The 16,535-nt window shown below is 42.2% G+C and overlaps 3 protein-coding genes across 3 annotated transcripts; 1 reads left to right on the top strand and 2 right to left on the bottom strand.

The window, feature by feature from the left end:
• Positions 1–1,434: 1,434 nt before the first annotated feature.
• On the bottom strand, positions 1,435–1,875 carry LOC104256827 (scale keratin-like). The gene has a single exon (XM_009811382.2). It carries the CDS (start codon positions 1,873–1,875, stop codon positions 1,435–1,437), a length of 441 nt encoding a protein of 146 aa, XP_009809684.2.
• Positions 1,876–7,384: 5,509 nt separating this feature from the next.
• On the top strand, positions 7,385–15,494 carry LOC104256828 (scale keratin). The gene is made up of 2 exons (XM_059832235.1): positions 7,385–7,703; positions 15,181–15,494. The coding sequence occupies exons 1-2, from the start codon at positions 7,385–7,387 to the stop codon at positions 15,492–15,494; spliced, it is 633 nt and encodes a 210-aa protein (XP_059688218.1).
• On the bottom strand, positions 9,936–10,388 carry LOC132320072 (scale keratin-like). The gene has a single exon (XM_059832237.1). It carries the CDS (start codon positions 10,386–10,388, stop codon positions 9,936–9,938), a length of 453 nt encoding a protein of 150 aa, XP_059688220.1.
• Positions 15,495–16,535: the final 1,041 nt, after the last annotated feature.

The following is a 16,535-nucleotide window of genomic DNA, read 5'->3' as shown; positions in this document are numbered from 1 at the left end:
AGAACATCCCTTCTGGCTGTTGTTTTACTGCTGGATACCACTGTGGAAGCTGCGGGTCTTGCTGGAAAAGCTATGCAATTTACCAGAGACAACTAAATAAAAACAAATAAAAGGTGAATTTATAGCTGACTTTTTAGGTAATGGGTGCTGAGAAGCGTGCTGTATGCACTGCCCAGTTACAGAGGGTGAGAGCTGGGCATGGGCAGCAGCTCTTGCCTTTCTTTCTTCATACTCTGCCTTCAGTTTCTGGTCGGATGTTCTCTGAACACTGTTACATTATGCTTAGCCATACGACTTACTGTAGTAAAATACGTAGCCTAAGATCTTTTGGCAGCTGAACCGCATAAAGAAAACTGTCTTGCGAGATATGCATCTGCTTGACTCAGGAGATGGCTACATGCTTTACTGATAACCTAAAAAGATATGCCATTGTATGGTGCAGTATTTTTGTTCAGTTTTAGGCTGCCTATATAATATTTACACCAATTCTATTTATATTTAGTATCTACATAACTTAAACAGAACCGAAGAAGTCCCAAACTCAGGAACTCAGTCAGATATACTGTGAAATTATGTACATGGTCCTTACTGTGGTTTAGAAGTGTCAACTGCAGACAGCCAGAATTTTAGAGAGTGAGACAATTTAATAGCATTGATCTAGGCTGTCTGTGCTAGAGAAACACAGAATCTAAAATTCATTTAGTGTCAGTCACCAATGTTCCATTAAGAACTGTCGTGGTGAAATTATTTGTGTGACATTGGATTGAGAAGTCGGCAGTGGAATAAGCAAGAGCTTAACTTTCAGAGTGTGAACAGTCACTTGTAGTTCAAAGAATTATATCACAAGCTCATGAATGGGGAGTCTAACACAGTAAAGGGTAGAGAAGGCTGCTGTTCGTCTATGGCCAGCATGTTGTGACCATGTTGTGCAATTCAGTGGTGAAACAGGCCTAGCAAGGGCTCCTCATGGAGACTTTCACTATGTGGGCAGGATTTGCACAATATTATTGCAGCCATATGTACAACAGGCAGCTTTATCCAGAAAAGTTGGCAAATTCAGAATGGATGAGAACACAAAACCACAACGCACTTATTTTAAATGATGCAACAGAATTTTAATGAGAATGCAAAGAACAAAAATACATTGCAATATCAAGAATGTATAGCCAAGATGTCAGAGTCAAATGCGTTTTGAAAGACACTGTTAAATGTCTCACTGCATTCAGTCACAAGTATGATAAAGTAGAAGATAACAAGGAACTGAACCCATGAAGATATCAGGAAAGAAAAGAAGGAGAGGTGTGAAGCATGCAGAAGGCACTGCACTGAACAGGATTTGTGAGTGCTTTCACAAAGCTGTCACTCATCCGCTCACTGATGAATCTGCATTTTGTTTTTCACTTGGACATTATTCAGTGGATTTTCCTGTTGTGTTTAGCAGGGCCAGCAGCTGCCACGGCCGTACCTGTTGTTCCAGTAGGAGTAAGGGTTGTAATAGCCAGAAGCATAGGGTCTACCGTAGCCATACAGACCCCCGTAGCCCAGGGAGCCCCCATAGCCATACAGACCCCCATAGCCCAGGGAGGAGCCATAGCCACCATAGCCATAGCCCCTGTAGCCATACAGACCCCCATAGCCCAGGGAGCCGTAACCCCCATAGCCCCCAAGGACGGGTGCTCCAGAGGATCCCACAACCGAATCCTGGGGGAAAGAGCTGAGGATGGGGCCGGGGAAGGTGACGACGACTGGAGGCGGCTGGATCACAGTCGTGGAGTCAGGGCACTGACGGACACATGGCTCGTTGCAGCTGTCAGCGAGGGGCTGGGGACGGTAGACGCCGCAGGCGGAGGTGGAGCACAGGTCGTAGCAAGACATCTTGCAGGGTTGGAGGTAAGCTGCAACACACACGCTGATGAGTAAAGGAAAGGCACAAATTCAATTGGAAAAAGAGTTTGAAAGTTGGACACATGGACTAGAATCATGGCTTTATCTTGCAGGTCTTGATTGTCCTTCCTTCTCTTCAATATTTTTCATGAGACATCTCTCCCTCTTGTAAATCCGCATTGCCCAGATTGCACACTGAGCAGTCATCTCTTCCATGGACTCATTCCTAATTTCTTATATTTAGTTCCCTTTAAGAAGTCATTCTTTGTTTTACCCCATTGTCAAACACTCCAAAAATATTATCCAGCACTTTACTTTGCAAATTACTTCTACTATACTTTGCAGCCACTCTTAGAATGTCTGTGTCTACAAGGTCGTTTCATGTTTGGTTTCTACTAGCGAAAACAAAGCAGTGTAACCTGACAACCAGCAAAGCTCATGTGGTAAATTAATGGGTAGCTGGAAGAACAACTCTGGCATATTGACTTGTAGCATGCTTCCAGAAGCAATAGCTAAAATCATGCTGCCGGTATATTGAACCTGTTAAAAACATGGATCAAATAAGGCATTCCCTGCCCCGAAGTGATTGCAAAGTAGCTTGAGAGTCACAGGGTGGGTGAAAAGATTTTTTTGTCTGATTTCCCAGATGGGAAACTGGTACATTCAGATAACTAGGGCTAGGTTTCTACTGCAGAGACGTGTGCTGGGACCTGAGCTCTTCAGACAGATTGTCACCATGGGATTTGACCCAATCTAAAAGAAAACCCATGGAAGGACTAGGAATCAGTACCGCCTGTGAACAATTTTTTCCCCACTAGAACCAATAAAATATTAGATTAGAAGAGACTTCTGGAGGTCATCTAGTCCAACTCCCTGCTCAAAGCAAGGACAATGTAAAGGGTAGATTAGGATTTCCTAGTTTCATCTCTGTTTTCCAATACTTCTTTAGACAATACTTCTATATTTGTTCTGGTTAAGCTTGACCCCTCAACAAAAACATACATATACATAGACACATATCAAAAACTTACATGCAAAATCCTTAAAAAAATTCTTAGTGATTGAACAAGTCTTCTGCTGATGTTTTGGAAGCTGCTTTGATAGCTCAAATTTGTCTTAACAAGAAACAATAATTTTTGAAAAAACTAGTTTTACCATTTTAAACTTGAATACATGGATGTCCAACACCAAATAAGAAAAATAAATTCATGGTGAAATAATCCAACGTTATTAAGAATCTTAGAACACTTATGGATGATTCTGACCTTAATTAAAAATGGCAGAAAAAAGATACTTGAATTTTAGGAAAGAGATCACATAGAATGATACTTACCCTTTTCACGGAGGTGAACAAAGGAAGCGAGGTGGAATGAAGAACCCTGAGTTGGGAGAGCTTTTATACAGTTCCCTAGATCATGGGGATCACTTAAGGTGCAATTTGTGCATGTGCATAATTGGGGCAAACCCAAAAATAATATGACACGTAGGTCCTCAAAGTTTTGCTGACTATTTGTTTATTTGTTGGTTCGAAGTCTCGTGAAATATGATAGGTGCATTTCATCACAGAAGCCTCTTTCATCTCAAATGGTTACAGGTCATATTCATTCCTGTTATCATTCCATTCACATCCTTGGTGTTACAACAAGAATTATACTAATGCAGTTCCTTAGCCTCTCCATTATTAATGGCAAAACCCAGCTGCTCACTGCGTGGCTATGGCCACCTGATGCACACAGATTTTTCCATTAAATCCAGGCTGTAAGATACCTGGAGATAAAATGGAGTTCATTAGAGCAACTTTGGGGTCGTCATTTCTACCTTTATCATTTGCACTCTCAGCTACTTAATGTGAGACCAATACTGCACCCAAAGGAAGCCACAGAAAACATCCTGTGGTCCTTAAATGGTTTTCTGTTGTTTGGCTTTTGCTCCTGAACACAGTGCTGGCCTCATCTAACAAACGAGGCACTTGGGGAAATACCTCTTGCTTTCTTTGTTCTGCATTCAGCCGTGGATTACTCTCCCTGACCTTTTCTCAAACACTGGCAAGTCCTTTGGACCATCATTCTACAACCATGGAAGAAGAACTATGAGATTTTAAGCAGAGGGCAGAGATTGAACATCCTTTTAAACTACTCAGATTTTTCTAGCAGGTCTCACTGTATTTCAGCCCAGGTAGGAGTCTAGAGGCAAACTAATAGTTACCCTTTCTGTTCTCAAGATTGCAAGGCACTTTCTTTGTGAAGCATTTGTCACCCACATTTTCCAGTTTTCTCTCTGCTGATACAAAGCCTTCAGGGATCCATTTTTAGGTCCATCTTCAGATCAGGCAATACTGAAGACTACTGAGAAATGAAATTAAATGGAACATGTGAAGGTCAGGTTGGATGGGGCTTTGAGCAACCTGGTCTAGTGGAAGGTGTCCCTGCCCACGGCGGGCGGTTGGAAGTAGATGGTCTTTAAGGTTGCTTCAAATCCAAACCATTCTATGATCCTATGACTGGTGGCAACTTGCTAAAGCTATCTGGAGATATGCCACGACAGAGGCAGAGAAATCATTTGCATGGATAAAGGTTGATCATTGATAGAATTGTAATAACTCGAGAAAATAATTAAATCCTCTGTTTCTGTTGTCTGATGTGCAACTGAAAATTATAAAGATACACTGGTTATACAGCTTATGAAATACTGTATTTTATTTTAAATTTTGCATTTCATTCTATGCTTCTACACTGAAGAAACCTGAAGATGCACAAATCCTCAGTACTCAGTCATGAACTGATTATACCAAATACCTTGACTTACATATTTTAATGTGATGTCATTCCATAATTGCTAGGCACCTAAATCCAGGTACATGTCTTTAATCTAATTGTAAGATTGCATTCTCAAACCATTAGTGGATAGTTTGCGGCATTTGAAAAGACTTGCTCCCTGGAAGCTTGAAAATATTATTGTCAAAAAAAACTTTTAACCACCTCAAAGGCTGAGAAACCCACCTCATAATTTAGAGATGATCTATGGCATAGAGTCTGCAGTATTAAAATAACACATCTGTAAACAAGGGAAGAACCAGCCTTTGTTTTGCGTGGTGCATTCCAAGTTCATAATTGTTCCCTGTTCACAGAAACTGCCAGCTCAGCCCTGTTCTGGACTTATGGCTTGCAGCAGGAATAGTGTATTACAGGAGGTCACAAATTCCTGAGAATCAAAGTGAATAATTCAAAACATTTCTGCCACATGTCAATTTTTGCACCGGAGGATCCATTTGTACTGAAAAAGCTTAGGTTTCCTCAGGCCTACTAAATATTCTCAAGTAACATCTTTGCACTAAAAACATCAAACCAACAATACCTGGAAAAATTCTCTTTGGAATCTCCAATCCCTTTGTAGCTTTAGTTAACTTCAGAAACACATTCCATGTTTATCTCTTAAAAATCAAAAACAAGCCCCAGGAAGAAAAAGACTTCCTCTCCATCTCCTATGTGAAATTGTGCAGATTTCTCCCCACGCATTCTTGTAAGAGAATACAACCTTTTGAGTAACTGATGGATGGAGAAACTGATTCAGCTCATATCTGCATGAAGGGACAGCACTCCAAAACTAAGGATTTCACAGTTTTTTTGCTCAAAGCTAAATTTCAATTTCCACGTAAACCTTATTTAGAGACTGAAGCAGACGCTGCAGGTCCCTGGAATTGCTGCTGCTCTTTGGAGCTGAATTGTCCCTATTACGGCCTGTGTCAAATACTGCTGAAGAACATCACCAACTCCCAAGGGTGCTCTGTCCCCCACCTGCAGGTGGGGAAGCTAAACGTGCAGAAACCAACCCCAACCTTCCTGCATATCACATTGACAGTCTTTAACTTCTGTCCTGGCAGGTTGTAATGTGAATTATTTGCACTTAAACAAAAATCCTGTCCATGACAGCAGTCTGAAATTCTGATAAACCCATGAGACACTCTCTAGGTGTCAAGTTAATACAACAGGAGCTGGTTTAATAATTTCTGTTGTGATTTCAAGGAAGTGACTGGAATAATGCCAGGTATTAATTTTCCCCAACAAGTCACAAGATGAAAGAATTCTCTGTAATCTAAAGTAATGTTTAGGTCCTATTACAAACAAATTTGAAAGGACTCATAAACTTCAATAACGAACACAGCAATTTCATCATCTCCACGGGTTACACGTGTCTGAAATTGGGGCGGGCAACCAATGTCGATCTTGTACCTCCAGCTGCTCCAATATAAAAGCTCTTCCCTCTCATAGCTCTTCCAAACACTTCCCTTGACTTCTTGGTGACTTGGGTAAGTCCGATTCTTCTCTATTGCTATCAATGTATCTTTTTATTGTTGGTTTCAACTTCAGTTGATGTCCACCATCCATACTGTTGAGTGAATCTGCACTGCCTTGGAACAGAGATTCTAATGCTGGCTCTGGGGTGGCAGATACACCTAGTTGGTGGGTGGGGCACAGTGGAGGTCCCAATGTTCCTGACACTGAGAAATGCATAGCACTACCCTTACTTCAATGCATTTAACTTATTCCAAAGTTTGAGGTTCAACGTTTACTGAGAACGTCACCATTGCAGCCATTCATGCAACCTGAGATGAACGAGCAATGCATCTGAGCAAGTTGTGTGTGTTGTCCTGGTACAGCAAATCTTCTGGCTGTACTTTACTTTCTTGCTTTTTATATTCTTCCTCAGAACCCTGCTAAGGACTTGCAGGACATAGTGAGTGGAGAAGAGTAAAACCACACTTGGAGAAAATAACTAAGTTTAGAGAGGAGAATATAGGCTGAATTACTGGGTTTAACAAGGAGTCCTGGTTTGTCCTGGGAATAATAATTTGAAATGAGTGTTTTTGGAAGACATTAGGGACTAAAATGCTGATTTATATTGAAATTGTCCAGGCTGTATCCATACAGTGGCTGCGTAGGTGGGAATTAGGATAACAACACTACCATCGGTCCTTTATTGTCTTGTCAAATGGCTTTCTGAGCAATCAGGGCAGTGACAATCCCATAATCTGTTGTTCCTACAACTCTCAGCAAAATTGGGATGAGTGGGAAGAAGAAGCTACTGTAATTAAGTTATATATAAACTACATCTCATGTAAACATTCTGAACCCAACTACTGACTCATCAAATTACCTTGGACAAAGTGACTTTGACTTCTCTGGTTTTGCTTCTCAGTTTTCAGTTTAACGTGTAGTAATATATCTAAATTCCTCACAGGATATTCATGAGGGGCAACACTTTCAGAGCTAGGCATAATGTTTCCCATATGCCTTTTTATGTGTAGATATTTTTTAGAGAATTTTTGAAAATCTGCTTTTTGAAAAAAAAAGATTATATTGCAAAGTGGGAAATCAATTTATTTACTCAAAATCTTGTACTTGACTCATTATTTTAATGTAAACTGATGAATTTTGAAGTCTTTGTCTTCTACTTAGTCTAATCATCAGCGTGTGTTGCAGCTTACCTCCATCCCTGTGAGATGTCTTGCTACGACCTGTGCTCCACCTCCGCCTGCGGCGTCTACCGTCCCCAGCCCCTCGCTGACAGCTGCAACGAGCCATGTGTCCGTCAGTGCCCTGACTCCACGACTGTGATCCAGCCGCCTCCAGTCGTCGTCACCTTCCCCGGCCCCATCCTCAGCTCTTTCCCCCAGGATTCGGTTGTGGGATCCTCTGGAGCACCCGTCCTTGGGGGCTATGGGGGTTACGGCTCCCTGGGCTATGGGGGTCTGTATGGCTACAGGGGCTATGGCTATGGTGGCTATGGCTCCTCCCTGGGCTATGGGGGTCTGTATGGCTATGGGGGCTCCCTGGGCTACGGGGGTCTGTATGGCTACGGTAGACCCTATGCTTCTGGCTATTACAACCCTTACTCCTACTGGAACAACAGGTACAGCCGTGGCAGCTTCTGGCCCTGCTAACTCCTGCAGAAATATCCCCTGAGTAAGGAATAACTGGCAACTGAGAGATACAATCTTGATCCACAGCAGTGGTCCCAAAAGAGGTGTTGTGAAGTCCTGATCACTGCCTTCCCACTGCAGTAGAGCTGGGAGCACACAGCACGTCCTTAATTTCTTCACCCTCTACTCATGATCTTTTGGGCTTTTTTCCATCTATGTGTACAATGGGCGGGATGAAACAAGTAATTTATGTTCTTATAAAATGACACTTCACTGTCCAGACGATGAAAAACAATAACGGAAAGAATTGCCTGCACTCTGATGCATATTCTTGATATTCTACAATGCTTTTCTGTGAATATTTATTTCTCATTAAAGTGATTCTACTCTGCATCAAACAAATCAACTTTTAGTTTTAATTTCTTCTGCTATGGATATACAACTCTTCTCTGTGGATGGGGAAAACTCACATCCTTACATAGGATGAGACTCAGACTTCAAAACCACAGCTGAAACGTCCCAGGTATCAGTGAAGTCAGTCACCCTTTCTTGCACTCAGTGCACACATTTGGGAGAAGGAATCCTCCCTCCCCAGCTGGCCTGGGTTACAATAATAACATTACGTTTGGAAAGAAGCCACACTAAACCTCCATTCCCTAATGAGCCACTTGAACGTCTTTGCTGATCATAGCAGGAGCAGAGCTGGTGGCTCAGCTGAGGCTGGATTCAAAAGAGATTACGGAGAAAAGGGTGGCAGATGAGGCCCTCAGGTGCGAGGGATGCTCCTGAGTCAGAAGGGATTTAGGGAGGTGGGTGGGACTGGGGAAGGGTATTGGCATGGAGCTGCTGAGGGGGAGAGGATTGGAGGAGCTGTGACAAGGAAAACAGCTCTTCAGAGGTGGGTAGGGTGTCTCATGGACCTTTTAGATGAAGAATATCCTGGGAGAGGCTGAAAGTTAGAGCTGCTGAAAAGGGGGGTTTTTGTTGTGAGGGCTTCCCATGCAGGAGGAATTGGGAAACACAACAACAGTGTTGAGGATATGTACACAGGGTTATGACTTCTTTTACCTTTTAAGCTTTCCAGGTACCATAACTCTGTTCTATCTGTTCCAGCTGTTCTTGCTGGCATAGAGGAATTAGCCCTTGGGCTAGCTGTATGGAGAGGCTGTTTTCCCATCAGAAAACATCCAACACCTTAGATTTCATGGTTATGCAGAAAGACCATTACCCACACTCAGTTTTAAAAGTTCCATTGTATGGCCCAGAAAACTTTCTTTAAGTATTTGACAGAAAATTATTTCAACTTTCTGCAGAGACTATTACTTAGGACAGAGTTTAAGTATTTGAGTAAGACCCTGAAGTTCAAAGAGGTGAATTGAAGACTTACCTGGAAGAAATTCTTACTGAAGTCTAATGTTTTTAGGAAAGAGGTCAAAATGACTAATCTACTGTTTCATTTCTCTACCACTACTAATCTGTAACCAGTGGATGTACAACCAAGAAGCCAAATTCTTCAAAAATGTCAAGAATCTTTATCTCAAAAAATGGGGAGGGCAGGACAGTAGTTCCTTTTGTGCTGAGGGCTTCACGCTGCTTTTGTACATTTGAAATCCCAGAGTTTTTGGGCAGGACATTAATCTACATAGCTTAGACTGTTACAGACATCTGCACAGGTTAGACTTCTCCTGAGACAAATAACAAGGGCGAAACCATGAAAAAAGAACACCAGAACATGGCAACCTTGATGCAATAAACTTTTAATGATAGTGAGAAAAGGAATACATTTTCAGAGTCCCCAAGAAGTATGAAACTGTTCTCCAGTCAGGGATACATTCACATGTGATTGATTTTTTTTTTTTTTTTTTCTTCCTGAGTCTTAGCTGTTGAGTTGAACAAACAGGAACCATTTTGAGCAACTTTGTTAGATGTTTACCCCAGGCAATACGTAAATGTGACAGGAGAAGCATTAGGGCAGACACAGAAAGTCAAAGTTAAGAGGAGAAATTCAAAAGGGGCTGAAGCGGTACAGCTCTGTGGTCTTGGAAGAGAGCAGTGGAGGTTCAGATCTCTTCAGCTGTGAAACCGTATCTTATTTGTCGGTTATACCTCACTTGGGATATTTCTGTAGGATTTAGCAGGGCCCGCAGCTGCCACGGCGGTACCTGCTGTACCGGTAGGAGTAAGGGCTGCAAGAGCCAGAACCATAAGATCTACCGTAGCCATACAGGCCCCTGTAACCCAGGGAGCCTCCACAGCTCCCCAGACCTCCATAGCCCCCCAGACCCCCATAGCCCAGGGAGGAGCCCCCATAGCCCCCCAGACCCCCGTAGCCCAGGGAGGAGCCCCCATAGCCCCCCAGACCCCCGTAGCCCCCAAGGACGGGTGCTCCAGAGGATCCCACAACCGAACCCTGGGGGAAAGAGCTGAGGATGGGGCCGGGGAAGGTGACGACGACTGGAGGCGGCTGGATCACAGTCGTGGAGTCAGGGCACTGACGGACACACGGCTCATTCCCGCTGTCAGCAAGGGGCTGGGGACGGTAGACGCCGCAGGCGGAGGTGGAGCACAGGTCGTAGCAAGACATCTTGCAGGGATGGAAGTCAGTCTGTAAAACATGGTCATTTAAGTTAACATTAAAGAAATATCAAACATTAGGTTATGATGAAGCAGTCCAACAGGGTATCAGTAATAAATCTTGTAAGTAAACATATTTTCTACTACTATTCTTCCTAGCACTGTAATCGGGAGGATAGTTTTGACTTTCGCATGATAAAGTCATGTACTTTTCAATTGTATCTTTGGTATTTCCAGATGAGCTAATTTTGATAGTATTACATTACTATTAGTTGATGGTTTCTACGTAATAAGTTTGATCTTTCCTGTTATAAACTCAGCAGAACCCTGCTAACTGCAGCCGTATACAACCATGTACATGAACTATTCTTTATCTCCTAAAATAGTCAAGGAATTCTTTGAAGCGCTAAAATGTTACAGTTTTAGGATTCAAAACTGCTTGATATACCCCTCTTCTGGGAGCCTGTTTTTACAGGGCCTGGTAACAAATGAGAAACCAAACATTTCCAGCAGCAAATAATCTACAGATTGGTGGCAGCCTGGCAGTAACTGAAGAGGACTTCGTCCTAGGTTAAAAGCAAGAGTCCTTGACAGCAAGTTAGGTTTAGCAAAGTTTGAGAGAAATCTAACTTACCCAATTCACGAAGGCGAGTAAGGTGAGAGAAGTGGATGGAAAGGCTTAATGCAGAGAGCTTTTATACAGCTCCGTCGATTGCCTGGAGGACATTAGGCATCCTATGCGTGAGTTCATAATTAGGTACCAACCCCAAATTGTAGGACACGTAGTTCCTCAAAGTGGTGAAATTGTTTTTGCTTATTGCTTGTGCATTGCAGGCACTTCAAACCCACACATAGCGTGACATGCACACTTCACCACAGACCTCTCTATTATCTCCAGGCTTTATATGTGGAATTATTTTTTATTATTCCATTGCTCACTTTAGCATTAGGGGAGGAAGTAAGCTGGCTTGATTTATTTACCAGTCCAGCATAATTAGGATGACAGGAGGACAGTCACTTCTTTTGTCCAGTTACGGGTCTTTTAGTGTAATCAACAGTATACCTAGAGACAAAATGGAAATTCTTTTTGGATCTCAGATGAAGGCTGGAGACAAATAGCAAGGGTAAAAACATTCCTTCTGCACACTTAACACTTCTACCTCCAGCTAGTCAATACAAGGCAAACTCAATAATTGGAAGCATCTTTTAATGGCTTTTGGGACAGTTCTCCACTAGTTTTCTTTCAGTCCTGGGAACAGAGGAATATTTCTGTTGGCAGTCACAAGTCTATGGAAGCCGATTTTTCTGAGCTGTTTCATCGAGCTTTGTTTTCTTTTATATTTTATTGTGTTTTCTCGTCCTATTGTTACGTGTTAGAGAGACATACCTAGGAACGTAGGACTAAGAGAAGCGAGTAACTCAGGCAGTAAGCCATGACTACTGAAAGGGATTCTAGCTCTGACACAATGAAGACAGACCTTATTGTACCCTGGGGTGGTTTTTTTTGGCTAATAGTTCAGTTAAGATAAGCAGATTTCTGTTTCTAGACCAATGTGCAATTTAAAAATAAAATCTACCTTCTTTTTTTAATAAAGTCAAAGAGAGGAAGGTCCAAAAAACCTTATAAACCATAAACTTATTATGGGAAAGACCCAAGTGACGTTAACTTACCTATTTTAATGTGATAATCTCTCATAATAGGGGGGTGTATGCACCCAGGCATACTTTTTATATAATTATGACACAGTATGTACAAGCTAGTAATGTGTGTTCATGAGGTATTTGAAAATCCCTTGGAATTTCTTGTAAAACTTTGAGATGGCTTTTTTTCAATATTATAGTTCAGGAAATCTCCATATGTATCTCCAAATTTGGAAAAGCTCATAATTTAGAAATAATATGTGGTCTGAAGATAACCACGTTGATGATTATGATAACCATGATAATGACATAGTATTATAATAATGGCATAAACAAAGAAACCAACCTCAGCAAAAGCCAGCATTTGCTTTTCCCGGTGGATTCCCACTTCATAATTGCTCTCTACTGAAAGATGCCATCAATGATGGTGTTAGCTGCAAGATCAGTTGTAGACCAGGATCCAGGATTCCTGAGGGGCAAGCTAGAAATTAAAGGAAACATCAGGAAAATGTACCCTCTCAAACTTGTGGATCAAACTGAGCTGGAAGTTTTGAGTATCTCTGACTGCTTATGATATCAGATACTCACTGGGAATCTGTCCACTTTTTGATGTCGCTTAGATGACACTTTGATGTCTAAAAGGTTGCTTTTATCTATTGGATATACAAGGGAAATAAGAGCTGCGGAAATCCTTTAACACCTGAGAATGGTCTTTGATTTAAGCAGGAGGTCTTGGCAGTTTTGAACAGCCAAAAGGAGCCTGTTAAATGTACCTGCAGACATGCCAGAAGAAGGGCAGAGATAAAACATGGAAGATGAGCAAATGGGACACCAGTAAGAATTGCATATTCTGGGGTGAATCCATTGAGCTGTTAATGCTATTAGACTGTGGCTTAAGTTTGTTACTCTGAAATCTCACTTCACAGCTCTCTTCTTCCTTTCAAAAAATAAAGGCATTTTATCTAATACAGTTAAATTTGGGGTTTCTCCTTTATAACTTCTACAAAAACACACAGCTATCTCAGTAAATCACAAATGTAGGTATTAATTCAATGTACACTTTGATTATTTTGAGCTTTTCATCCTGAGCATTAAAAAATGTAAATATCTCTCCTTTCAGAACTAAATCCAGCTTTAAACTGTAGTTTGAGGGTCAGATAAAACCTAGGGCTGTTTTGGACATATGCCACTGTGTGTCTGGGAATGCTTACAATATAATTTGATTCAGAGTACTGAGAATCCTCCATGGGTTTCAATATGAATTATATCACATCTCAGAAATAAACCTAAGCACACAAAAAATATTGTCCGCCTTCCTGAGGATTTAACAATAGATTGTACTTTATCTTTAAGAAGAGAGAAAACTTACGTAAGGGACTTCAAAAGAAACACCTCACAGCAGGTTATTTCTGATAAATGTCTGAGCATCATTGTCATATAAGACAGCAAAGAAGAATATCTATGTAGAAGCAGCTTACTACATGGTGCAACTCCAAAGAGCATAGAAAACTGGTATTAATTTCATGAATCATGTTTTAGGATGAAAGATGCATTAATTTCACCCATCACTCTTTTAGATGAAAGAACCTTGTGTGATGTAATGCGTGTGTTATGTTACATGATAATTGAAATCAAGTAATAAACAAAAACAGAAAGCGAAACAATTTCATCACTTTGCAGAGCTATCAATACAAAAAATGTGCCGTGTCAACTAATTAGATCCACATTCACGAAACCAGCCTCTCATCCCTCAGGCAGTCTGAGCTGTATAAAAGCTCTCTCCACTCAGGGTTCTTCAACCTCTTCTCTTCACTCGTTCTTCTCAGCGAATTGGGTGAGTGTGAATCTGCTCTTTGCAACTATTGGAATAGCTCTTTGCTATACAATTTAATCCAGGATGGTCTCTTCCATTAAGAACTAGTGGGTAAAATCTTAGGTGAAAAGATAAAGCTTACAAAAATGACTGAAAGTGTTATGGACAGCTGTTCTCTGCATTCAGGGTTGGCATTTAATTTCAAAGCAAACTGAAAGTTTCTTGATATGGCAGAAAATTAAGTTCATTATTAGTTTACTTCCAACAGCTGAAGAAGTGATGTGACTAGTTCAATATGCATTAGTCTTATTTTTGTTTATATGGGTGACTGAAAATTATTTTAAAAGTTTAAATCTTCATGGTTCACAGGGAAATGATGAGCTTAGAAGCAGACCTTCCATTATCTCCAGGTTATTCTATTACAGATGACTCAAGGTGCTTTTACATTGATTCAAGATAAATGGGCATAAATACTACCAGAGATCAGGCACTGGCTTAGATAGAGTAGGACACAGAGAGAAATTGAGAGCTGTTGAAAATGCTCTGTAAGAAATTTATTTAATTAAGAGAAAGAGGGGTCATGGAGGGAATTTAAGGAGCTGACAGGTGAAGCCCTGGGTTTTTTGTGTTAATGGGGGCAAGTTGTTTGGGGTGAGATTTTTTCAAAAGAGTTCGGAGGCCAGAATCAAAACATTGTGTTGTTACACTAGTCATAAATATCTCAGTGCCTTGATTCAATGTTTAGAAATTGGGGACAATAATCTTCGCAATTCCCTTGTAATGATCGCATCAAGCAACTTACTGAGCAAATCTGAATAGACAGTGATTTATAATCCCTGTTCTCACAAGGCTCAGCACAAAGGAGATCAGTGGGAATGAAGAGTTAGTCATGAAATCATGCATAACAATACAATCCATTCTTGGAGTCCCAGTCCTTGCTGATCCACTGACTCACCAAAGCATCTGAGCAAATAATTTTGCTTTTCTGCTTCAATTTTAATTTCTAATAGACATTGGTAAATTGGTGTACTTCAAAGCACTCTTGTCTGAGGAAAGGCAGCGAATGCTATAGTGCTTTTATGTATGTAAATAATGCCTTTTACTTAGTAAAATCAACTCTTGTAGATTGACCTCCATCCCTGCAAGATGTCTTGCTACGACCTGTGCTCCACCTCTGCCTGCGGCGTCTACCGTCCCCAGCCCCTCGCTGACAGCGGGAATGAGCCGTGTGTCCGTCAGTGCCCTGACTCCACGACTGTGATCCAGCCGCCTCCAGTCGTCGTCACCTTCCCCGGCCCCATCCTCAGCTCTTTCCCCCAGGATTCAGTTGTGGGATCCTCTGGAGCACCCGTCCTTGGGGGCTATGGGGGCCTGGGGGGCTATGGCTCCTCCCTGGGCTACGGGGGTCTGGGGGGCTATGGGGGCTATGGCTCCTCCCTGGGCTATGGGGGTCTGGGGGGCTATGGGGGCTCCTCCCTGGGCTATGGGGGTCTGGGGGGCTATGGGGGCTCCTCCCTGGGCTATGGGGGTCTGGGGAGCTGTGGAGGCTCCCTGGGTTACAGGGGCCTGTATGGCTACGGTAGATCTTATGGTTCTGGCTCTTGCAGCCCTTACTCCTACCGGTACAGCAGGTACCGCCGTGGCAGCTGCGGGCCCTGCTAAATCCTACAGAAATATCCCTCGACTAAAGAATGACGGGCAAATGCGTGATACAATTTTGATCCTCAGCTGAGCTCCTGAGTAAGGGGCAGAGCATCCAAGGCTTCCACTTAATACAGTGGAGTCAGAATAGCTCCATAAATCACACTTCTCATTTCCTTCTTCATTTGTTTCACTTCCTCTTCCTTGCCACTGCCATGGCAAAATGTGTAACTCCACCATCGTCCCAGAGGACGCTTGCTTCTCCCTGAAACTGCCACCTCCTGGGAGAAGCCTAAAGGAACACCTCGCTTGAAGCCTGGGGGAGCAACCTGCCTGTCTCTGCCTTGTGTGTCTTTCTCCAGTGGGTGTTTTCCTGCACTTGCAATAAAACAATCCTGCATCCAACACCTGCCTCTCCGCCTTTCCTTTCAAAGCCCTGCGTGGGCTGCAGGGCTCCCTCGCCCTGCACGTGGCCGCTGCCAGCCGGGCTGTGTCTCAGCCCCAGCAGAGCCAGGCTGAGCTGCCTTTGGGGAGATCCCACAGCCCTGACCATGCACAGTCCTGCTGCTAAGAGACCTATCTGCCCAGTCTTTCATTGCTACGGAGCTGAAATTATCGTCTCCCCTACACTAATTATTCTAGTTGTCAGACTTCCAGTAGATAGTCCAATTTTTTTTTTTCCCACTAGTTAATTTAGTGCTGGAATTCCTTATAATTTTACATCTTCTCAGGTGAGGTGCTAGAAATCGTCAAACGGTGTTCAAAGACAAAGTAAAAAAACGTGGCCTGAAGTTCTGTCAAAGCATATTCTGAAAAGGAACAATAGGAGGAAGGTAAACAATAGGAAACAATTTTTAAGATAGGTATCTGATGAGCAAAGATCAAGCACTACCTCTTCTTTTTTGTTAATCACTGCTGTGATAACAGTTGCCTCAGGGAAGTTTTGGCTGAATCTGTAAGTCAGCTGGGTGAGGTAAAAAGAATATGAACTAATGCATTAAAGAGGGTTTACCTATTAATTCACTGAGGTTCTTTCAAAGAAAAGCTCCATGCATGAATGTA

Source organism: Gavia stellata, chromosome 33 (genome assembly GCF_030936135.1).
Source record: "Gavia stellata isolate bGavSte3 chromosome 33, bGavSte3.hap2, whole genome shotgun sequence".
NCBI lineage: Eukaryota > Metazoa > Chordata > Aves > Gaviiformes > Gaviidae > Gavia > Gavia stellata.
This window is presented reverse-complemented; position numbering and strand designations above follow the sequence as displayed.

What these genes read in the sequence shown, in the direction of transcription:
- LOC132320072 (XM_059832237.1), bottom strand. Translation starts at nt 10,388, where the DNA reads ATGTCTTGCTACGACCTGTGCTCCACCTCCGCCTGCGGCGTCTACCGT.
- LOC104256827 (XM_009811382.2), bottom strand. Translation starts at nt 1,875, where the DNA reads ATGTCTTGCTACGACCTGTGCTCCACCTCCGCCTGCGGCGTCTACCGT.
- LOC104256828 (XM_059832235.1), top strand. Translation starts at nt 7,385, where the DNA reads ATGTCTTGCTACGACCTGTGCTCCACCTCCGCCTGCGGCGTCTACCGT. An exon ending in CTATGGGGGTCTGTATGGCT is followed by an intron (nt 7,704 to 15,180) that starts ATGGGGGCTCCC and finishes CCTCTGGAGCAC; the next exon opens with CCGTCCTTGGGGGCTATGGG.